Below are 24,263 nucleotides of genomic sequence, written 5' to 3'. Positions count from 1 at the left end.
CCCCTGCTGAGAACCAGGAGGTAGGCTCGAGTAGAAGTGGCCCAGGTGGGGGAGGGGCACAGGCTCGTCAGAGCTGACAACCACAACACACAAAGCTGGTTGATTAGCAAGTTGGTCTGGGGTCATCTAGGACCAGGAAACAGGCCAGGCGAGGGAAGAACCTATTTCTCCTTAAATCATACCACCTGGGACTTCTTAAGCTTGGGATACTGCAGCCTGGAAACAGTGCCCCACTTTAAGGAGCCAAAAGTCAAGTAAAAAAAAAAAGGCAAGATGAGCCGACAGAGAAAGGTGAGGACCATAGAAGGTTTCTTCAGTAACAAGGAAGACCAAGGGGCACCCTCAGAGGAAGATGTCAACCTCAGGGCTATAGGGGCTAAAACTTCCAAGAAAAATATGAATTGGTTTCAGGCCATAGAGATGCTCAAAAAGGACTTTGAAGATAAAGTTAGAGAGGTAGAGGAAAAAATGGAAAGAGAAATGAGGGTGATGCAGGAAAGACATGAGAAAAAAGTCAACAGCTTGAAAAGTCAAATTGGCCAAATGGAAAAGGAGGTACAAAAGCTCTCTGATGAAAATAATTGCCTAAGAATGAGGATTGAACAAATGGAAGCCAGTGACTTTATGAGAAACCAAGACACAATATCAGATTGCTTTTTGTCTTGGGGAGGTGGGGAGGGAAGGAAGGGGGGGAGAAAAATTTGGAACTCAAAATCCTATGAAAACAAATGTTAAAAACTATCTTTACATGTAACTGGAAAATAATAAAATAGTTTTTTAAAAACCCTCCTCTCAGGGGGCAGCTAGGTGGCGCAGTGGATAGAGCACTGGCCCTGGGGTCAGGAGGACCTGAGTTCAAATGCAGCCTCAGACATTTAACACTTACTAGCTGTGTGACTGGGGGCAAGTCACTTAACCCCAATTGCCTCACTAAAAAACAAACAAACAAACAAACAAACAAAAAAACACTCTCTTCCCAAGTTCCCTATTACTGTTGAGGGTACCACTGGTCACCTATACTCACAACCTCATCTCCTCTCTTTCTCTCACCCCACCCCCATATCTAATTGTTGACAAGTCTTTTTATTTCCACATTCACAACATCTCTGGTATATATCCCCCTCTCTTCTCCAACATAGCCACTAGCCTGGTGTAGACATTCAATACTTCATAACTCCCTGCCTCAAATATTTTTCCACTCCAGTTCATCCTCCACTCAACTGCCAAGGTGATCTTCCTAAATTAGGGATCTGACCAAGTCATCCCCTTTTCAACAAACTCCAACAGCTCCTCGTTACTTCCAGGATCAAATATAAAATCCTCCTCCAGGTGGCGCGGTGGATAAAGCATCTGCTCTGGATTCAGGAGGACCTGAGTTCAAATCCAGCCTCAGACACTTGACACTTACTAGCTGTGTGACCCTGGGCAAGTCACTTAACCCTCATTGCCCCACCCAAAAAAAAAATCCTCCTCCAAAGCCCTCCACAGATTGGCCCCTTCCTTCCTTTCCAGTCTTTATCATATACAATAATCTAAAATCCAGTGTCACTGACCTCCTTGCTGTTCCTCAAACATACCACTCTCTCCCAACCCTATGCATTTTTATTGGTTGTCCTCCATACTTGGAATACTCTCTCCCATCACCTCTATCTCCTGCCTTCCTTCGTAACTCAGTTCACATCCAACCTACAAGAGGGCTTTCCTGCTGTCCCTTTCTGAATAATGCCTTCCCTCTGAAATTACCTCCTGAAATTACAGATTTATACTGTTTATATCTTGTATGAAGGTAGTTGTTGCCATGTCATCTCCTCCATTGGATTGTAAGCTTCTTGAGGTCAGGGACTGTGTTTTTGTCTTTCTTTGTATACTCAGTGCTTAGCAGAATTGCTGGCATCACCAACTTCATCAATGCTTGTTGTCTGACATATATTCCCTTGCACAAAGACAATGTGGTCCGGTCTAAACAATAATATCAAACATTGATGTAGTTTGCAAAGCACTTTATTCATTTGAACCTTGTGAATTAGACATGATGAGCATTATTATCCTCATTTTATGTCTGGGGAGATGACATGACTTGTCCAAAGTCACATAGCTAAGTTTTTTGTTGTTGTTGTTTTTGTTTTGGTGAGCCAATTGGGGTTAAGTGACTTGCCCAAGGTCACACAGCTAGTAAGTGTTAAGAGTCTGAGGCCAGATTTGAACTCAGGTCCTCCTGAATCCAGGGCCGGTGCTCTATCCACTGCACCACCTAGCTGCCCTACATAGCTAAGTTTTGAAGGAGGAAAGAGCTCTGGACTTAAAGTCAGAAGACTCCAAGTTGGCTCAATTCCCAATTCTGATACTCACTGTCTGACTTTAAACAAGTCACTTCACGTCTCTGAGCCTCAATTTCCTCCTCTATAAAATGAAAGCTTTGTATAACATGGTCTGTGTGGTTCCTTGGGGGTCTAATATGCTGTTGTTCAACTGTGAATTATAGCCATCACCTCTTCCTAACAATTTCCCACAATTAGCCCTATCCAAAAGTGGAATGAATTGGGAGAGGGTTTCCCCATCCACAAAGATCTTCAAACAGGCTGAATGACTACTTGGGTATACTGAAAAATGGATTCTTTTGGGGGTATGGGTCAGATTAATCATTGAGGACCTTCTAACCCCAAAATTCTACAATTTTGTGATTCCTAAGGAAAATTGTATTACAATAGCCCTGGATAATGCCTTTTTAAAAAAAGGAATGAATCTCTAATGGTAGAATTTTTTATTTAGACCCTTTGGCAGGCTCGTGAAGGAAATATTTACGAATAGAATGAGGTTGGGTCTTCTGTGAAATCATACCTGATGATATCCCATACCTACTCAGCACAAGGCTAAGGGATGGCTGGTATTTTCATTTCCAGTCTCTCCTATAATGCATCTGCAAGCCACCACCAATGACACCTGTTAAACGATCAATTCCCCCACTCAAGAACCCTGATAAAGCCTAAACGCTTCAGATTGGGATGTGAGGCTCTCTGTGCTCCTGTCTCAACCTACCTTTCCTATCTCCCTTCCCACAACTGCCCATAATTACCATAGTCTTTAGAATGATCTCTGGCTGACTATCTGCCTAATGAAATCTTACCCATGCTCCAAGATCCACATCAAATACTATGCCTTCCCCAGAGTCTTGCTCGATCCCTTCAATTGACATATTTTCTCTCCCTCTTCCCTTGGCCTATCTATAACTTAGTGAACATTTCTTAGAAAATAGTCTGAGCCTCAGAGAGTTTACGTAACTTGCCTATGGTGAGACAGCTAGAAAATATCAGAAGAGGGATTTGAATTCACTCTTATCCACTGCAAAGACGAATGAAATTGGATAACCACTATCCTTGAGAAACTTTCCTTCTGCTTCCTGTTTATTACAATTGAGGCTAACACACAGAACAAATAGCAAGGAGGTAGGTTTGTCACAACCAACCAATCAGCCAACAAGCATTTACTAATTACTAAGAAGCCTATTCTGTTCAAGGTGTTGGGGATAGGGAGTTCCCTCAAAGGGCTCACTTTCTATTGGAGGAGAAAACATGTACACATCATAGGCCTGTGTTGAGGCCAGCTGGTACTGGTTCAAGAAAGCCAATTGTTAAATTTACAGCATGAGCATTTATACTCTGGAAATCAGCAAACATTCCAAATCAGGACCTGATTTATTGTTTTAATTGTCTAGTCTTAAGAAAGTGTTGGAAAAATTGTAATAATGGAGATTTAACTTAAAAGTGAGTTGTATGGGGGCAGCTAGGTGGCGCAGTGGATAGAGCACCGGCCCTGGAGTCAGGAGTACCTGAGTTCAAATCCGGCCTCAGACACTTAACACTTACTAGCTGTGTGACCTTGGGCAAGTCACTTAACCCCAATTGCCTCACCAAAAAAAAAAAACAACAAAAAAAAGTGAGTTGTATGTACATGGAGGGGGGAAGAGTCAGCTGTTAAACATTTACCAGCACATTGCTGCACATATATGGAAAATATATTCAAAATAAATACAAGGTAACTTGATTAGGAGGGTACTAGTATCTGGGGGATGAGGAGAGGCTTTCTGTAGAAGGTGACAGGAGCTGAGCCTTGAGAGGAACTAAGGATTCTGAGAGGCAGAAGTAATGGGGCAAGGAGGCAGCCAGGTGGTGTCGTAGATAAAATAGGAGGACCTGAGTTCAAATGCAGTCTCAGACACTTGACACTTACTAGCTGTGTGACCCTGGGCAAGTCACTTAACCCTCTTTGCCCTGCCCCACCCAAAAGAAGTAAAGGGGCACAACATTCTAGAAATGGGGGACAAACAGTGCAAAAGCATAAAGACATGAGATTGAGTCCTATATGAGGAACAGCAAGGCCAATTTGGCCTTTGCGTTAGAGGAGGAGCAATATAGAATAAGGCTAGAAAGGTAGTAGGGGCTTTAAATTCTGAGCAAAGGAATTTATATTTGATCTTGAGGTAATGAGGAGATATTGTGGTTTATTGGACTGGGAGTAACATGGTCAGACTTGAACTTCAGGAAATTCATTTTAGCAGGTGTGTGGAGGATGGATTGGAGAGGGCAGGAGGACAATTACAATGGACAATGGACAATGAGGGCCTAAACCAGGTGGGTGGCTGTGTGAGGAAAGCAAAGGGGGCAGCTGTAAGAGGTTCTGTAAAGGTAGAAAGGACGAGATTAGTCAACAGATTGGACGTGTTAGAAAGTGAGGAGTTGAGGATGACACCAAGGCTATGAACCTGGGTGAAGGAAGGATTGTGGTGACCTCAACAGAAACAAGGAAGTCAGGAAGGGAAGTGGTTTTGGGGAGGAGGGCAATATAAGGAGTTCTGTTTTCAATATTTGGGGTTTGACACGGAATGTTGGCACTATGTCTTGGACAGAGTTCTAACTCGGAATTCTGGCACCTTGGACAAACTCAATTGAGGGGACACTTCCCTTGCCACGATGAGACATGAGAGTTACGATTTCCTTCGTAGTGGATCAGGGACAGACAATGAAAAATAGACTGAGTTAAGAGGCTCATTGCTGATTAGGCCACAAGGTGAAGAAATGTTTTGACTCCAATAACTCCCAAAGCCCATATAATAAGTTAGTAAAGAGGTCACGATCAGAATTAGTGGAAAGCAAGTAACCCCATCAATGAATCACAGATACAAAGTATGAAAAGAACCATACCTTCTAATAAGTCCCTCTCCCCTTCCCATCATTCTCTATTGATGTAATTTTGTGTTCCCATATGCCAGTGCATTATCGATGAACATAAGCATGTTCAAATAATAGGGGGAATATAATTTAATCAAAGCAAATAAATTAAATAATTAAATTAAATCTCCTTGGAGAAGCCAGATGACACAGTGAATAGAGCACTGGCCCCAGAGTCAAAAGGACCTGAGTTCAAATCCAGCCTCGGACACTTATTAACTGTGTGACCCTGGGCAAGTCATTTAGCCCCATTAACTACAGAAAGAGAAAAATTAAATCTCTTTCTAAAACCTGAAGGAAAATGTATCCCTTCCCCTCAAGGAGTGTGTTTTTGATGTTTTCCACAAGAGATTCAATAGAGAAGTCACCAGTGTTATTCTATTTTCTATCACACTGGACAGCAGGATTAGTTATTTCTTGGTCGACATGAATTTCTCTCCTGGCATTAGTGGAATGAAAGTCTTTATTTCAGATTCTTTATGAACATTATAAGAAATAATTATCAACTCGTGTAATATTTGGTCATTCGACAATTTTCATTTTTGAATAAATATTTATTGAGCATCTATGACATGGACTTGTCCCCACATACATGACACTCCGTCTCCGATGTCTGTATCTTTCCCCATCTCTGGAATGTTCTCTCTCCTCACATCTATCTCGGTTTTTTTTCCTTGGCTTCTGGAAAGACTTACCTCAAATACAACCTTCTGCAGAAACCCTTTCTTGGTCCTCCCCAGCTTCTATTGCCTTCTCCTCTGAGATGATCTTCAGTCTACTCTGCAGATATTGCAAGTAAACAGTCATTTACATGTTGTCTCTCCTTTCAACTGTAAGCAGGGCCCACGTCTTTGCCCTTTGTTTGTATCCCCAGCACTTAGCAGAGTGCCTAACATAGAGTAAGCACCTAGAAAACACTAGGTGACTGGCCCATCGATACAATTCAGCAGGGGAGATGACAGGTGCAAAAACAAAGGCAATCTGTAATGTCCCTTTCAGATCTAAATCTATTATCTTAGGATATAGGGATTAGGATAGGCAGCAATCAGTGCTCTAAGTAGATGGCACAGTGGATAAAATGTTGGACCTGACTTCAAATTCTGTCCTTGAAGTTTGTAGAAGCACGTTGGAGATTGTCTAATTTAAGTCATTTATTCGAGATATGAAGAAAACGAGACCAAGAGTAGTGACTTGACCCATCCAACATTATGTGGATGTTTAGAGCATTAGACTCAGGATACATGAATTCTAAACCTGGCTCTGTTGTTCTTTATGTCCATATGTGACACCTATCACAGGTTACCTTGTTCTTTGAAATGGGTGTTATTATTATCCCTATTTTGCATATGAGGAAACTGAGGCTGAGACAGATTAAGTGATCTAACCAGTGTCACACAGGTGAAGTAAGGAACTAAGCAAGTGTCTGGGTCAGAATTTGAACTCAGGTCTTTCTGACTCCAATATTCTATCTACTGTGCCACCTAAGTAGAGGACTATTCTCTCTCTATCCTGATTGCTAGATGATGGAATCATAGATTCAGAGCAATAAGACAACTTACAGGCATCTAGTTCCAGTCTTCTTCCTTTACAGTTGATATAGTTTGTCCAAGGTCACAGAGTAAATAGCAGAAATGGGATTTGAACACAGGTCTTCTAATGCCAAATCCAGTAGCTTTCAAGATGAATTTAAGCATCCTTCTGTGAAATTCAGACCAGGCAATGTGACAGGTCGCAGCCTTAAGGGAAGAGAAGACCATGAGCAAAGGAGTGGAGAGGAAATAGCACCCATCTCCATGTTGACCCTTAGGGCATAGCCCAGTCCTGACAGCCACCACCCCACCCCCCCAGGTGTTACTTCCAATTCTTCCCTGAATCACACAATGTCTGTCTAACTCCGCTCCTTTTCCTTCCCTCCCCCATCCTCCAACACACCTCCAGCTGTCCTGAGCCCCAAAGTCACAGGGGATGAGCTGTGGAGATTAGCCAAGCAAGCAGTAGTCTCCACACGCAGCCCTGGAAACCAGAAAAGGCAAAACCGGGAAGGGGAGCCGGGTCCCCAACATGCCTCTGGAGGACAATACCCTCCGAGAAGTCTGGGCCTCTGAAAGGTCAGTGGCACCCTCTACCATATTCACCCTCACCTCGCCTGAGCTTCGGGCTCTGGGAGTACCAGGACTCTCCAATTCCTGCGCCTAGAATTCTGAAGGGGAGGAGGATCCTGACTCGGAGCTGTAGGGGGCAAGAGGGGGGCTGGAGGAGAGGGGCTTGGAGGGCTTGGACACTGACTCTCCTCCTTCAAACCCTAGTGAGCTGGAGGAGGAATCCGGGAGCCCTGAACTCCAGACACGCCCCAAACAGGTATAGCTAACCCCGCTAACCTCCCCCTATCCTGTTGAGAACAGATGGAAACAAGTACGCTCACACAGTCAGCTTATGCCCCACTAGTGTGTGTGTCTCCGAGGGTGGGTCTCAGGGGTCAGGGGGGTGAGGTGTTAGTCCGTGGGGTGGTGATGTCTGGGGGCGCTGAGAGGGTTTGGGGAGGACTGGGGAGTGTCTAATGGATGGCTGCATCTGGGAGTGTGGGGGACATCAGGGGGGTGGGCTTTGGGGTACGAGGGAGGTGTGCATGTATGCCTGGGCCCTTCCTTCCCGGGGTCACTGTAGCCCCCAACTGCAGGGTATCCACTCCTTCTTTCCTTGCACCGCCCCTCCCCAATAATCCGTGGTTATTTCTAGCCGCAACTAAAACCGATTAGCCTCGGTAGCCTGACCCCCTCCGGGCCCCTTCGGGCCTTACCGCTTCCCTGGCTCCCCGGAAGGCAGCCCCTCCCGTCCGTCAGTACCACCTCCCTACCCCACTCCTTGACCGCCCCCCCACCCTGCACCCCACCCCCGTCCCGCAGCGTCTCGCCGCAGGGCAGAAGCCGAGGAAGAAGCGGCCTGAGCCCCAGGAGTGCCCCAGCCCCGCCGAAGCCAAACCCCGGAGAAGCGCGGCCGCAGGGCGTGGGGACGAGCGGGGGGCGCCACCGCAGGGTGAGGGGAGAGCCGGGATCCAGGTGTGGGGTGGGGCGGACCCCGTGAAAGGACAAGGGGAGCGCCCCCTACCCTGCCTCTCTATCACTGCCCCCAGGATTGGGATGGGAGGGGGGAGTGTCCCCCGGACGCCTGGGTCGCCGTCCTTGACAGATTTGTCTCTGCCCAGCGGGGAGGAAGGGGAGGCGGCGGGATGAGCTGCTCACGACCCCCACTGGACAGAACCCCTACGCCAAGTTCATCCGTGACCCCGAGCGGAAGAAGCCAAACCCTGGGGAGACTTTCCTCGTAGCCCGGGCCCCAAACGTGCAGGAGGGTGAGAGACTGAATGAAACCCCTGAGGATGATGGAAGGAGGTAGCTGGGGGCACGGGAAGAGAAAAGTCGGGCTGAGACATCTCAACCGATGAGGGAGAGACTGAGGGACTTCGACGTTAGAAAAGAAAGCTGACCGAGAGACCTAGGAGTAGCAGAAAGGAAAGACAGAGAGACATGGGGCAGAGAGATATGAGGAGAGACAGAGATGGGTAGAGGACATGGAGACGGAGACAGAAACACGGAGAGAAACAGAAAGACAGACACAAAGAGACAGAGAGAAGAAGAGAAGGAGGAAGAAGAGGAGGAGGAGGAGGAGGAAGAAGAGGGGGAGAAGGAGGGGAAGAAGGAGGGGGAGATAGAGGGAAGAGACAGGTAGAAACAGACAGAAATAGAGATTGGGGAGACAGAGATAGAGATGAGAAGGGGGAAAGGGGAAAAAGAGAGGCACAAGGGCAGCTAGGTGGCACAGTGGATAAAGCACCGGCCCTGGATTCAGGAGGACCTGAGTTCAAATCCGGTCTCAGACAGTTGACACTTATTAGCTATGTGACCCTGGGCAAGTCACTTAATCCTCATTGCCTCGCAAAAACAAAACAAACGAACAACAACAAAAACAAACAAACAAAAAAAAACAGTGAAAAAGAGGGGCACGGAAAAAGACAAAGAGATGGAAATACAGGTGGGGAGAAAAACTCAGAGAGAGAGAGACGAGAGAGATGACAAAGGAAAGAGAGAAAAGAAACAAAAGGAGGGCACAGGGAGGAAAATAAAATGGTACAGAAGAAGAGAAAAGATTGAGATGGATGGAGAGAGACAAAGAATCAAGGAAGGAAAGAGTTGTATAGAGAAGAGGAAGGATAGAGACAAAAAAGATGAAAGGTGACGGCCAGACAGGAGGGGGAGGAAAGAGATATCAAAAAAAAAAAAAAGAAAAGAAAAGAAAGAAAAAAGAAAAAGCAAATAGAAAGATGGAGAAGTGAGAGAGAAGAGAAAGACAGAAAAGGTACAGAGAAACAGCAAATAGAGACAAGGAAAGACAGGCAAGCACAGAGACCTACAGAGGGAGAAGAGGACAAGTATAGCATTTTAGAACTAAAAAGAACATTAGAAATCAAGAGACAGACATAAAGTAATAAAAGGATACTTCCCTTGGAAAGTCCCTTCCCCCAAGACACAGCTAGAGTCACATAAGTGTGGACAAACTGAAACACTCCTGTCCCTGGCCTCAGGTTGGGCTCTGAGAACTACCAGAAAGGTAATGAGAAACACTATAACCTCCTTTCTGGGCCCTCTACCCCAGTCCCTCACCAAGTCCCAGGGTTTTGGTTCTCTTCCAACTCCCTTTCCCCAGACCCTTTCCACTGGGGGCCCATTCTGTAGGATCCTGGGTCCCATTTCCCCCAGAACAGTTTGGTTAGGGAAGCAACAATCCACATGAGGTTGTGTCCGTCCCCTGAAGAAGAGGAAGACGAAGAGGATGAAGAAGAAGAGGAGGAAGAAGAGAAAAAGAAAGAGAAAATCTCTCTTTTAAAACCTTCAAAGAAAGTCCTCAAAGGGAAAACAGATGGAGACACGAAGGGAAAGGGGAGCCAGCCCCAAGGTAAGAAGGTGGGGGAAAATTTAGGATGAGGGAAGAATGGAGAGAAAAGTTAGAGAGAGACTGAAGGATGGAAGGAATAAAAACAAGGGATCAAAAACAGAGAAAAATTCAGCCAAGTCAATCCATCAATGAATACTGAACAAATACTATCAGTAAAATTGTACAGGTAGTGATGTGAAGATCCAGAGAGGTGTGTGGCACCGTCTAGTTGGGGAGACAAGGTGTATGCACATTTTTAAAAGTTAACTTAAAATACAAATAGGTCATCTGGAACTTCCTATACCAACCTGGGAAAAGTCTGGTCAAAACAAAATAAACAAAAACTTAGACAGGTAGAAGTCAGTACCTAGTAAGAGACCAATAATGGTAAGGAGTTCAAATCACAGGTTTTAATTTGGAGACACAGGACTTGGGTTCAAATCCTGACTCTGCCACATCCTACTTGGAGTAACTTTGGGCAAGTCACAACATTGATGGCTCCCGATTTCCTCAACTATAAAGAGAAACAGTTGGACCTCTAGATAATCTCAAAGGCCCCTTCCAGTTCTAAGCCTCTGATCCTTTGGTCCTTTGCAGTAGGTATATTTAGAGAAGGTGAATTAGGATTTGAAGGTTGAGTATATGGTTAGGACTAAGGAGTTGTTCAGTTGTTCAGTCGAGTCTGACTCTTCATGACCCTATGGACTTATCCATAGGGAGTTTTTTGGCCACAAACTATGGAGTGATTTGCCATTTCCTTTTCTAGTGTGTCTCCATTTTACAAATGAGGAACTGAGCCTAAAGGAAATGTGTGACTTGCCCAGTCACACAACTAGTAAGTGTTGAGGTCAGATTTGAACTCAGGTCTTCCTGATTCCAAGCTCTATCCACGTAGTATAGTATAATGCAAAGTGTGTTGGACTTGAAAGTCAAAAGACATAGTCTTGAATCCAGGCTTTAGTGAGTATCAGCTGACTTTGAGGGAGTCATTTAACTTTCTAAAGCTCAGTTTCCTCATCTTTTAAATGGACATAACAACATAATCATACCACCTTTCTAACAGAATGGTAGTGAATACCTCATTCATTTTGCAAACTTAAAAGTACTATAAAAACATGAACTATTATTAATCATGGCAAATATCTATCGAGCATTTGCCCACTTCTGCAGTGTCCAGCACAGTAAGTTGCTCAGAATAGATACCTAATGAATATTATTTGAGTATCCAGTACAGTGGCAAGCCTTGTAGCAAATACAAGAGAGGTGGGAGGGACCTCAGAGGTCAAATAGTCCAATTGTCTCATTTTACAGATGAGGTTAAGTTGTTTGTTCAAAGTCACACAGGTAGTAAGCATCAGACTAGGACTGAACATAGGTCCTCTGACTTAGTTTGTTAACCCTATGCCTCTATTCTATAGCCCTTTGAATTTCCATACCAAAACATTATTCCCTAAATTTTCTCCTCCTATTAGGGTGTAAGCGCTTTGAGGGCAGGAATAGTGTCTCTTGTATTTGTATCCTTAGCAGAGCACTTTATCATGATGGGTATGATCCCTGACCTTGAGGGGTTTAGAGGAAAGGGCCTCAGGAATGACAGGCTACGGTGACGCAAGAAGTCCTTATTCTCTTTTTTCTCTCCTACCCACAATCCCCAGAAGATCCAGCAAGCCCCACTGTCCCCCGGAAAGCTGTCCGAAATAAGAAGAAGGAGGCGGCAACAGCATCAGGGGGTTCAGCTGGGGAGGAGCCCAAGATAAGAAAGGGCAAGAAGAAAGGTAAAACCTGCCCACCTCTTACCCTTAAAGTCAGAATACTGGAGCGGGAGTAGAAATTTATGTGTCTGGGGCAGCTAGGTGGCGCAGTAGATAGAGCACCAGCCCTGGAGTTAGGAGGACGTGAGTTCAAATCCGACCTCAGTCACCTGACACTTACTAGCTGTGTGACCCTGGGCAAGTCACTTAACCCCAATTGCCTCACAAAAAAACAAAAACAAAGAAAGAAAGAAATTTATGCAAATGCCATTTTTATTATTTCCCCCTCTCCAATCCCAGCATCTGGTGAGGGTGAAAGGAACTCCACTGGGACACCTACTGGAAACACAAAGATGCCAGTGTCCATGTTCCAGGTTGGAGGAGGTGGCCCTACAGAAAAACCATTGAAGAAGAAAGGTGAGGACCACCCCACACTCCCATCCAAGTTTTCCTCATTACTTCCATATTGCTCCACTCCAGTAAGACTTAGAGTAACAAAATAGTGGGCCAGCTATATCTGGGGTGAGAGGCAGAAGAGTCAAGTCCTGGTGAGGGAGTGGGGGGAAGAGAGAATGACATCTATGGTTTCCCCAAGAGCCTAATTAGGTCTGAACTCCGGAATGTCCTGAAGGAATCAGAATTGGCTCCCTCAATTCTTCCCCAAGTAATTCAACAGGTGGACTCCACTACCTTGGGGTGGGGATGGGGCACCCAGGGAGAACTTCATCACCTTCTATCTAATCCCCAGCCTCTGCCAAAGTCCCAGAAGCTGAAAGTGAGGAGGAAGAAGCAACAACCAAGAACAGCAACCGAAAGGGAAAAGGGAAGGGGAAAGGGAAAGTCCCAAAGGTAGGATCCTTGTGGGGCTGGATTAAAGGTCTCCTCAGAGGGCACAGTGTCTGGGGCAGGGATAGAATTTTAGGGGAGTTTGGGGGCAGTGGATTTTCAGGTAGCTTTTAAGAAGCTTGGGATCCTTTGGATGGGGACAGGGTCTTTCCTGTTTCAGAGCAGAACATAACCAAAAGTAGGACAGAGCAGCCCAGTAGCTGGTGCCACCTGGTCTTCCAGACCTGCCCTCTGAGAGCCAAAGTACCCCCACTCACACCCACACACAAATATTTTTCATACTAGGACACATTCACACTCAGGCACATTCATGCTCAGATACAGAAGCATGTTCACACAGATGAATACATGTGCTGTACATACACATAGGCATACATATACACAGAATAAAAGGAGAAACATTTATTAAGTGCTTACTGTATATGAGAGGCAGCCTAGCACAGTGAATAGAGGGCCAGTCTCAGAACCAAGAAAGCCTGGGTTCAGGTCCCACATGCCCTTTACTGTCTGGGTGACCCTGGGTGACTATTCATAACCTCTCAGTGCCCTAGATAACCCTCTCAGTTGCAGAGAAGGTGCCAACCTGCATTGTTAAGGGAAGTTTTCTCACTTAGAACTTCCCCGTACCAATGAAGCCACAAGTCCAGCCCTGATCCCTTACTAGTGCCAAGTGCTGTGCTAAGGATACAAACACAGAAGAGAGATGATCCCTGCCCTCAAGTAGCTGAGTCTCTAATAGGAGGAGACGGCATATGTACTAAATGGTGGCTAAGCAGGAAACTGTGTTTTGGTCTGAAAATTCAAAGAGATGTAAAATGGACCTGTAGGATAATCACTTGAAAGTCATTTCCAGAATTTTTCCAGAGAAATGTATATACACCCATACATCCATATGCTGATGTATTCATTTTTGCACATACACATTTGCATGTGCAGACATTCAATAATATACATAGTTACACATGTTCTTACACACACATTTACATATGTTCTCATGCATATATAACAAAGATTTGGGGGAATTATTTTTTTAAAGGAAAACTTAAAATTCATTGTTTGGTTCCTAGCGCAAAGCTTCTAAGAGGTAGGAATTAGGGGAAAATTTTTTTCATTTCTCATGGAGGCCCAGGAAGAGGGGATGTGCTTGAAGGGAGACTCAGACCCAGCATAGCTGGTTCCTCCAGTCAAGACACCCCCCCCAAGAGCTGTGGGCAGGAAATTTAGGGTAGGGAGCACCTGGGGAATTGGAAATCCCGAGACAGAATCTTAAATGAATTGGGGTCCCCTGATATGCCTGTTGCCCTTCCCCCAACAAGAAGGAAGAGAGGCCCCCATCGCCCCCCATCGAAGTGGATGATCCCAAGGAGTTTGTGCTGCGCCCAGCCCCACAGGGCAGGACTGTGCGGTGCCGGGTAACCCGTGACAAGAAGGGGATGGACCGGGGATTGTATCCCTCCTACTACCTGCACCTGGACAGTGACAAGAAGGTGGGGAGTAGGGGCAGGAAAGGAAGGGAAGGTAGAGGCTGGGGTAGTCGGGGAGAGGAGAGTTTGGGAGGTGACGGAGGAAGCAATGAGTTGGGCCAGGTAGGTCAAAGATGGGCATGAGAAACCCTACATGTCAGGCACTACAGGTGAGGGGTTGAGACACCCTCTCTTCCCCTTCTCCTATTCCTTGTCTGCTCCTTTCCAGATTCCTAACCTCCTCCCCACACAGACCCCTTTTCTCTCTCTCCTCCAAACAACCCCCTTTCCTATCCCAGGTTTTCCTCCTAGCTGGCCGCAAAAGGAAAAGGAGCAAGACGGCCAATTATCTCATCTCTGTGGACCCCACCAACCTGTCCCGGGCAGGGGAAGATTTCATTGGCAAGCTCAGGTGTGTGTACATAGGGGGCAGTGTGGTATAATGGAAGAGTGCTGGACTTGGAAGTCAGAAGACTTGGTCTCTAGTTCTGGTTCTGACTAGATGTATGACCTTGGGCAAGTCACTTCCCTTAATCTATAAAAGGACAGGTTGGACTGGATGATTTCCAAGGTCCTTTGTAGCTTTATTATTCTATTCTGTGAGTCCTGAGCAGTTGGGTAACCTGGCTGGGCAGGGCAAAGGGTGGGGAAGGTGACTTAGGCAAGGGTCAGAAACAGGGAGGAGCAGGCTGGGCCCCTTGGACAGGCCTTTAAAGGAACTCACATATCCTCTTCCCAAAACCATGAGAGAGAAAGAGGAGGCTTGAGGCAGAGGGGCCAAGGAGCCTTTTATATTCTCTAATCAGCAACGTCTGTATTGAGCTCTACAGTTTATATAGCCCATATTCTCCCTTGGTCCTCCATGCAATTAGTCCAGCTTTGTAGTCTGATACTCCTCTCAGTTAACTAGATCTGGGGAGGGGAGGGGTGTGTCCTTCCCTCAGTTAACTAGAAAGTGGGACCCCTTCTCCTGCTCTCAGGTCTAGGGACCATTTGGTGGTACTAGGTAATGGTGAGAAGGAACAATAGAGGGGAGGGAAATATGGACCACAACATACCCCCTACACCCCCTCACCTTCCAGTCCTCCAACCTACTCCTTGGACTTGGCCCTCCATGTGTACACACACACACACACACACACACACACACACACACACACACCCCTTTAGCACTACTCAGATTCCCCTACCCCATCTCAAGCTTTGCTTCCTGCTTGTAGGTCTAACCTTATAGGGTCCCGATTCACTGTGTTTGACAATGGAAAGAATCCCCATCACGGAGGTGCAGATGTGGGCACCTATCGGCAAGAGTTGGCAGCTGTTATCTATGTGAGGATTGTGCTACTTTTTTAGGCCCTCAACCTATTTGGCTTCCAGCCTTCAGCTCCCCTCAACCCCCCCATCCCGGGGTTCCCTATAGCCACCATCCCAGCCCTAGCTCCCTATTCCTCCCAAGGACTCCACAGCCCCTGTTTCCCATCTCAGGCCCACTCAGGGGCTTAGACTGACTGGAATCTCCAACCCAGGAGACAAACGTTCTGGGCTTCCGGGGGCCCCGTCGAATGACAGTCGTCATCCCAGGGATGAGCTCAGAGAATGAGAGGATCCCAATCCGGCCCCGAAATGTGAGCTATCTATCTCTACCCTATGAGTCTTACCCTGACCCCTGCTCCCTGTCCTAGCTATTCCTGCCCTACTGATGACCCTGAGGGAGGGGAGGGCTGCCCTCTGCCCCTGACCCAGTATTTTTAACCCCTCTGATCCTCCACACAACCTCAGGTGATCACATGAACTCCCAAATTCATATTTTTACCTGGTTGGAGGGTGGTCTGGGAGCAGAATTTAATAAAACAACCACAAGTTTGGGGTGTTGTTTACAAACTAATTCACAATAAAATCAACAGGTATTCCAGAGTCTATAATGTGCGAAGCAGCCTGCCCAGTTGTTTACATGATGCAAAATAACAAATTAGATTGAGTTTTTCACTGTTCAGTCATTGGTAGCCTAGTGCTGACAAAGCCCCCCACACACACACACACAAACAAGAACATTTATGAGAACACAGGGACATTGAGACCCCCCCAAAGGGAAAGTGTTTTGCCATTTCCACACACATAGTCACACAGAACATACACAAATGCACTCACTAGAGGTAACATTTCTCACAAGGACACTAGGTATTTGTCTTTCTAGACTCATCCAAACCAACATACAAGCAGGCTCAGGAGCCTTTCAAGAAATGGAACCAAAAAAAAAAAAAAAAAGGCAGTGCAGTATAGTAGAAGAAACCGTGACTGTGGAATCCAAAGAACCTGGGTTCAAATCCCGATGCTTCCACTTACTCCCAGTGTGACCTTGGCACAAATCACTTCCCCTTTCTGGGCCTCAGTTTCCCTATCCACAAAATGAGGACTAGAATCACTAGATAATTTCTAAAGCCCTTTCTAGCTCTAAATCCGATGTCATCGGTCTCCTTTCCCTGTGTCTTCCTCCCACACCCCCCTAGGTAGCCTTTAATGATTAGCCCCAGTACCTAATACCCTCTGCTTCTGATGCCCCCCCCCCAAACATCTCATTGCTTCCAGGCTAGTGATGGTCTTCTGGTGCGGTGGCAGAACAAGACAATGGAGAATCTTATAGAGCTACACAACAAGACGCCAGTCTGGAATGAAGAGAGTGGCTCCTACACCCTCAATTTCCAAGGACGCGTCACCCAGGCCTCGGTCAAGAACTTCCAGATTATACATTTAGATGACCGTGAGCACTTAAGGGATAAGGGGGCTTTCAACCAGACTAACCCTAACCCTTCTCTTCCCTTCCTCCTCACCTCCCACGCTCCCAGACCTCCCTCCATACACACACTGAAAACTAAGGGGATGATCATCAGTTAAGGGATGGCTGATTTTTTTTTTTTTTTGGAAGTCTGACTCTTCATGACCCAATCTGGAGGCTTTTTGGGCAGAGATACTGGAGCAATTTTGCATTTTCTTCTGCAGCTCATTTTGCAGATAGGGAAACTGAGGCAAACAGGGTCAAATGACTTGCCCAGGGTCACACTGTTAGTAAGTTTCTGAGGCTGGATTTGAACTCATGAAGTTGAGTTTTCCTGCTCCCAAGCCCAGTGCTCTATCTACTGTGCCACCTATCGCCCCCCAACATCTAGATAAACACCAAAACCATTCTGTGTGTCATGGAAAGAGTTCTGAGTTTAGGTTCAATCCTGGCTCTAACACTTAGAACCTGTGTGACCTTGGGTAAATCACAACCTCTTTGGGCCTGAGGTTTTTCCATCTTTAAAATGAGGGGTATAGTAGATGAAGCACTGGCCCTGGATTCAGGAGGACCTGAGTTCAAATCCAGCCTCAGACACTTGACACTTACTAGCTGTGTGACCCTGGGCAAGTCACTTAACCCTCCTGCCCCTCAAAATAAAATAAAATAAAATGAGGGGTATAGACTAGATTATCTCTAAGGTTCCTTCCAGATCTATGAACTCTGCCTGTCCACCTTTTTCCCGAGACTCCACACTGTCCCCTGCAACTTTCTCTGTGAAAGGCCACCCTTTCATGCATCTGTGAAAAAGGTATTTTTCGAGTTCCTCCTAACCTGCCCAACATAGCAGGTCATACAATAGACAGTGATTTCGTAATAAATAACTTTGTTCAATGAATGAATCAAGTGGAGGACTCCACCCCTGCCCTCAAAAAGCTTACAGTCTAGTTGGGAAAGGGGAATTTAAAGCAATAAAAATACTGCAGAGTACTATCTATCTATACAGGCCTGGGGCATGGGGGGCGGGGCTCTTCCTACAGGGATAAGAATGTGTAGTGGGCTCATAGGCATATTTTTGGGAAGAGCTTCAGGTTCCTGATGCCTGCCAAATACAAAGCCTAGCTCCCTCTCCCCAGCCCCCATTGAGAAGTCCCCACTGTCACCTGTCTGAAGGCCTTGGGAAGCTGCTGAGTAGATCAGGTTTCAGCTACAGCAGGGTCTGCTGTGGTTGGGGGTATTTTTAGCAGCTTCCTGTCCCCCTGGATGCTGGGGGTGGATGGGAGGGGGTACTTGGCCTATGGGATGAGGCATGGGGGCACAGGACAGATGAGGATATTTTAAGAGTGGGGGCTGGAGGCCTAGGATAGGGAAAACAGGACGGAGCTAAAAGATATTTGTTGTGGACCGGTTGGGGGTGGGGGAAGTGGGACTGAAGTGAAAAAGTGTGTAGTTGAGTTGAGAGTACTTAGGCTGGGATTGGGGAGGGGCAGGCACAAGGATGAGGCTCTGGGGATGGGGGTCAGTGACAGAAAGGAGCCTTCAGTGAATGGGTTGGGAGGGCCAGGCTGCTACTGGAATAACTTCCCTTGGGACTGGGGGGGGTGGGGGTGGGGATGGTCCTGGACCCGAGGATGGAGAGGACAGATCAGAGACAGCCCTGTCCCCTAATAGGTGAAGCCTCGATGAATCGATTTATTGTGTCTTTCTCAAGCAAAGGAGCAGGGGGTGGGAGAAGGGTTAAGGAGAGACCCCCTAGAAGTAACAGTGCCAGGAACTGCACCCCAACCCACACCTTCTGTCTCTCTCTAGCTGACTATATAGTGATGCAGTTTGGCCGGGTTTCGGAGGATGCCTTCACTCTGGACTACCGATACCCACTTTGTGCCCTGCAAGGCTTTGCCATAGCCCTCTCCAGTTTTGATGGGAAACTGGCCTGCGAGTGACTTCTACCTTACCCCCACTGCCCAAGACTCTGTACCCTTTGGAAGAGGACCCCAACAGGGACTGTGATTTTGAGGTTCCCTCATCCAGGAATTCTTTTACTGTAAACTGGACCCCCCCCCCCAGACTCCCAACCTCTTTTAATGGTCCTTGCAGAAGGGAGCGTCAGAGAAAGTGAGCCCTCTTCTCCAGGAGCCCTGATGTGGGTTCTGCTCCCTTAATGATCCTTAATGATTCCAAAACCACTGCCCCCAATCCCTTGAGGACCACGTCCCCAGACTCTCCCTCCCCCCATGCTGCCAGCTCTTGGCTGAGACAAGGGGAGGAACTTAGACAGCTGGGAGGAGATGAGGAACATCTGGCGCTGCACATCTGGATGTGGTGCTCTCCCTCTCCCTAGCGTGCCCCCCTCCCATCCTCCCCTCCAGTTACTTCCTGTCCGGGAGCAGTTTGGGGTTGTATATTTTTAAACCACCCTCCCCTTTTTCTCCTCCTCCCCCCTACCTCGAGCTGCACTGGGGCTCTGCACTGGGGCTCCCTGGGGCAAGGCTAAGGAGGCCGACTTGCAGGGGATATGCATCTCAATAAAGCGATTTTTCCTGGCGGCACTCACTGAGTAAGGGTGCAGGGGAGTGGGGGTTGGGGGGGACTGCGAACGGAAAGAGAGTTGTTGGGGGGAGGGGGGAGTGAGAGCAGTATAAGAAGGGGGAGCTGAGAATGAGGACCCGACCTCACTGTGGGATCCTAAGGGAGCAACACCGGACCCGCAGGAAGCTCTGCGGGCTAAATTAACCCCATCCCTCCCAACCCATGAGGCTCTAGCCTCATGCCCCCCCCCTCCCCCGAACATCAAGGGAAGTCTTTTAAAACATACCCACGCAACCCTCTCCGTGGAGTTGCTTAGTGTCTCCCACTTACGGGAGCTATGGAAGGCGCGGAGAAAGAAGAGGAAACAGTGCTGGAGGGGGCATTGGAAGAGCCGGGGGGGGGGGGGGAGTGGGAAATGGGAAATTCGAGAAACCAGACACTCGGGGAGAACCAGACAAACCGGGCCCGGGGCGAGGCTGGAGTAGCCGCCAGGGCGGGGCGGAGGGCGCGGGACCTGAACTGCCGGGTCCCAGGATCGGAGGCTGGAGGCAGGGGTCTCCCAAGCTTCCGGGGGAGGGAGAACAGAGTGGGCCCCAGCTCTGGCAGGTGATACAGCCTGTTTTGTGGAAGAGGGCAGAAGGCACTTGACTTTGCCGTCAAATGGATCCAACCACCGAAGACCCTTAGTTCGGGGTGTTAGGAATGGGAGAGCTACTGGAAACCCTGAGGATCACAGGTCCCTCCCTTTGAATCTCGGCTTGTGATGCGTCCTAGCCAGCCCCCGCCTCTCCGTGCTGGATGGACTCTGGCTCAGAGACCACGCCCTCTAATCAAGAGGCCACGCCCCAAGCTAGAGGCCACGCCCCCAACTTGAGTCCCAAAGCCTGGAGGGGGCGCTGGCGAGAGCGGGGCAGAAAGCAGATGAAGGGGTATTTACCCCGGCACCACAGACGGAAATGAAGGCTCCTGGAGGGGTCCTTGAAAGGAGTGGTTGGGAGGGGATATGCGGGAGGATTTGGGAGAAGAGGTTCGAGCTGGGAACCAGGGTAGGGAAGAGGGGGAAGGGGCAGCTGCCCGGCCCCCCCCGACGGGGGTGGGTCCTACTCACTGCCCGCCCCTTCCTCGCCTTTCTCCGCCCCGCCCCCTTCTCCTCCGCCCCCCACCCTCCTTCTCCACTGCTCCCGCCCCCCCCGCTCGGTCTTCTCAGCACAAACTTTCCGCCCCGATCGCTCCCTCCTCCGCGCCCGGCGCCTCCCGCTCCAGCCCGGCTCATTCCGCACATTCCTGCCAACCCCCTCCCCACGGCCCCCCGGGCCCCCCTTCCCCATCTGTCTTGTCCCAGACTCCCCCCAACCCTCCCAGACCCCTTGGCCCGCCAAAGCGGGGCCCCCGACCGGAGCCCCCCTCCCCGGAGCTCGGACCAGGTAAGCAGGGACCAGGCTGGGAAAGAGGCCCAGGGAGGGGAAAGGTTGGGAAAGAGGCCGCCGGTTTGGGGAACGGGGTCTGGGGAAGAAGTCTCCCCATTGTCCGAGCCTGAACTCCAGCAGTGTTGGTTGGAAGTTTATAGGGAAAGGGGGGGGGGTCCCTCTCCGGGAAGCCCCGCCTCCCAGTTGTTACCCATTCTTCCCCCCTTCCAGCGGCCAAGGCACCTCTGGAAGTTGGAGGGGGGGAGCCGAGAGCGTGTTGTTTGGCGGCCCTGGCTGGCGGCTGAAGTCTGCGGGGTCTTTCTGTGCTAGGGTCAGTGTCTGCACGTTGTTACGTGGGTGTGCTTGGAGAGAGCCGGGCCTGACCACTATAGGGGAGGTGGATCAGGGAGCCCCTCTCCCCAGACTGGCGCCTTTTCTCCGTGTCCCCAGTGAGCCAACTCTGGGCCGTCCCCCCTGCCCGTAGCCAAAGCTCCAGGGCCCAGGCTTGAGCCCTGGGTCCTCCGGGCCCTGTCGCCCTTTGGACTCCTGGGACTAAGGAGCCGCAGTCGGTGAGCCCGGGCCCAGCCCCACACAAGGCCTCCAACCCCAGGCCCTCCGGCCTTCTGCTGGGCCAAGGCCGGGGTAGCCACAACCAAGAGGGTAGGAGAGCTCAGCCCCATTGAGAATGAGGGGTGATCGTGTGCTCCAGGAGTATTGTGTTGGAGAGAGAAGTCCTAGGTAGAACTCTGCTCTGGGGAGTGAGACTAAAACTGTTAGTAAGTTCCCACAGGATCCCTACTTTTCTCTGTCTCTGTATGGACACACACACAGTTATTTGAACTACAGAGTGGGGTGTATGCTCCCCTGCCACCCAGTGCAGGACATGGGGGGGGGAGAGTGTGGTGGGCCTGAGATTCCCCCTCCCTCTCTATGTAGAGAGTCCTCCCTTTCACAACTCCCTCAGTGTCTCCATGTGCCTTATTGGAGTGGGGGGAAATGATGTGCCTTTGTACCCCCTCTCCATTGTCTGTCATACCCCCCCTCCCCCTGGCTGGGCTGGGAAGTATGGGGGAAGAGGAGCTGTCCTATACATGGATGTGTGTGTGTGTGTGTAGGAAAGAAAAGAGGGGGTAGGTTGGCAGGAGAGATCTTCTTATACTAGCTCCCATGGCAGACCCTCTGGGGTTTCCAGGAGAAGTAGATGGGGAGGGGGTGGGATTTAGAAGCTTAGGGTGGGGGGCAGGAAGCTGGGAGCATGGGAGTGCATTTTGGAGGGGTGTTAGCCACACTTCATGAAGTCTGTGTGTTTCTCTTCTCTCCACTTTCTGGTAGAAGCAGAGCCAGGTCAGGCCTGGGCTTGCAGCCTTGGAGAGTAGGGGGTGGTAGGGATGGGGGTGCACAACAGCACTCTGAGGGGCTGGCTGAGGTAGCTTTGTGTGCCTGTCTCCTGTGGCCCAGATCTGCTCTACACATTTGCTCCTCCTCCACTCTAAGCTGGGACTTGTGTGTGCTGGGGGACACCACAGGCCAGGGACCTATGACCCAATGCCTAGCTAAAAGTAGGAGTGCCTGGGTTCTGGCCTAGTCTCTGGCTTACTCTGAACAAGACAGGGTGTTCTGCTAAGATATCAGGGGCATCCACTTCATGACATCTCATCCCAAGAGGATCAAAGTCTTGGTGGACCTTGTGGGCTCCTTCCCTTGGAAGGAATTGAGAAGCTCCCTTTCCTCCCCCCCTCCCCATCCCCCACAATGAAAGTAGAGGATAGGTAGGAGGAAGATCAATGTCTTTTGAATAGCCATCCACCCAGCCTTTGTTCCTTCTCTGGTGGGCAGTGGGTGGCCATAGGTCTCTGCTCTTCCTTTCTGCCAGGGACCAAACTGCCCCCACCGACACAGGGCATACAGACCAGGGAGGGCCCCTTAAAGCCGGTTGAAACCTCCGACTCAGTCAGGCTTTTCTCTTCTCACCCCCACCCCCCATCCTCTGAGAGGGAAGGATAATTAATGCTAATGAACACATTTAGGCTGAGTAAGTGAAGAGCAGCCAAACAGCTGTGGAGTTAGACAGGCATTTCAGGGGTCTCATGGACCCCCTTAGAAAGTTGAGGAGAATAGGCAGAGAGGATCAGACAAAACCCAGGTAGTCAGAAGGCTCTGAAGTACCAGATCCAAGCCCGGTGAGAAAGTCAAAGTACAAGGGAGGCATCTACCCAGTTGGGTGCTTTTGAAGGTACCGAAGGGAGGTTGTCCTTGTGATTTTGTGGGAAACCGGAATGGGAGTCCAGGCCCAGTGTATTCTTGTCCCAGCTCCACCAGTAACTTGTATCTTTGGGCAAGGCATTAACCATCACTGGACCTCAGTTCCCTTATCCATAAAAGAAGTCTGGGCTAATCTCTAAGGCCTCCCAGCTCTTTCACTCCATGACTCTGTTGCCCTAAAGTCTTAGTTGTAGCCTCCATCTCCTCTGGCCTTCCTCACAGGCCCTTGGGACCCGCTGGGGGTCCTGCAGAGAGAGTAGGGAGTGATGTGATCAGAGAAAGATGGGGCAAGAAATAAGAGGGGGAACAAAGAGTAACTTAAGTCCCAAGGAGTAACCCGAGGGGAGCTGAGGAAATCCCAGACAGCTGGGGACAGCTGAGTGCTGGGTAGGGGCTACAGGACACACAGAAGGATAAAGAAACTCTATGAGGGTTGAGAATGAATCAGGGAAAGAGTGGAGGGATGCTATCTCAAAGCAACTCCCTTTGGAGCATTTACTCTCTCTACACTTAGGTCACATCCACAGATATTGGTTAAGCACCTACTGTGTGCAAAGCTCTATGCTGGACCCTGGGAATATGAAAACAAAACCAGAAATTGTTCCTGCCCTCAAAAAGCTTTCATTCTCTTGAGCTTATTTCCAAGGCTTCAGGAATAAAGGCAGTTAAATGATGGAGTCTTTAAGCACACTGGACCTGAAGTCCAGAAGACTCGAATTCAAACTTGACTTCAGATACTTGCTAGCGGCCACTTGCTGTGGCTCTGGGCAAGTCACTTAACATCTGTCTGCCTCCATTTCCTCATCTCTAAAATGGGGATAATTATAGTTCTTGCCTTCCAGGAGGATAAAATTTGTAAAGTGCTTTGCAGATGTTAAAAGTGCAATATAAATTATAGCTACTGCTATTGTATCATTATTATTTATGATGATGATGACGACGACAACGATGTTGTTGTCCATACAATTGGCCAGGCCAAGATGGCCAGAGGCAGGCTCAGACCCTTGGATCATCCCTTCAGCTTCCACACAGGCACATTGAACACATACTTCACAACTATTGGGTACTTTTGCTGAGAC

The 24,263-nt window shown here is 48.6% G+C and overlaps 2 protein-coding genes across 2 annotated transcripts in view; both read left to right on the top strand.

Moving 5' to 3' along the window:
- Positions 1 to 7,235: 7,235 nt before the first annotated feature.
- TULP1 (TUB like protein 1) lies at positions 7,236 to 18,930 on the top strand. Its single transcript, XM_043963221.1, has 14 exons — positions 7,236 to 7,333; positions 7,532 to 7,583; positions 8,129 to 8,258; positions 8,428 to 8,574; positions 10,035 to 10,175; positions 11,810 to 11,929; positions 12,206 to 12,322; positions 12,654 to 12,754; positions 14,068 to 14,238; positions 14,514 to 14,626; positions 15,435 to 15,543; positions 15,741 to 15,839; positions 16,801 to 16,972; positions 18,797 to 18,930. The coding sequence occupies exons 1-14, from the start codon at positions 7,287 to 7,289 to the stop codon at positions 18,928 to 18,930; spliced, it is 1,653 nt and encodes a 550-aa protein (XP_043819156.1). The 5' UTR covers positions 7,236 to 7,286.
- A 923-nt stretch (positions 18,931 to 19,853) lies between these two features.
- TEAD3 (TEA domain transcription factor 3) overlaps positions 19,854 to 24,263 on the top strand; it is a 34,653-nt gene continuing 30,243 nt past the window's right edge. Inside the window, exons 1-3 of the mRNA XM_044003387.1 lie at positions 19,854 to 20,102; positions 20,291 to 20,445; positions 20,724 to 20,940. Coding sequence (XP_043859322.1) covers positions 19,854 to 20,102; positions 20,291 to 20,445; positions 20,724 to 20,940 — 621 coding nt within the window. The remainder of the gene's footprint in view (positions 20,103 to 20,290; positions 20,446 to 20,723; positions 20,941 to 24,263) is intronic.

This window comes from Dromiciops gliroides, chromosome 4 (genome assembly GCF_019393635.1).
Source record: "Dromiciops gliroides isolate mDroGli1 chromosome 4, mDroGli1.pri, whole genome shotgun sequence".
Taxonomy (NCBI): domain Eukaryota; kingdom Metazoa; phylum Chordata; class Mammalia; order Microbiotheria; family Microbiotheriidae; genus Dromiciops; species Dromiciops gliroides.
Note: the sequence above shows the minus strand (reverse complement) of the source record. Positions and strands in the feature narration are given on the sequence as shown.

Excerpts from the sequence above, each read along its gene's own strand:
- TULP1 (XM_043963221.1), top strand. The coding sequence starts at position 7,287 with ATGCCTCTGGAGGACAATACCCTCCGAGAAGTCTGGGCCTCTGAAAG. Across the intron at positions 7,334-7,531 it reads GAAGTCTGGGCCTCTGAAAG|TGAGCTGGAGGAGGAATCCG; the intron begins GTCAGTGGCACC and ends TTCAAACCCTAG. Across the intron at positions 16,973-18,796 it reads GATTATACATTTAGATGACC|CTGACTATATAGTGATGCAG; the intron begins GTGAGCACTTAA and ends GTCTCTCTCTAG.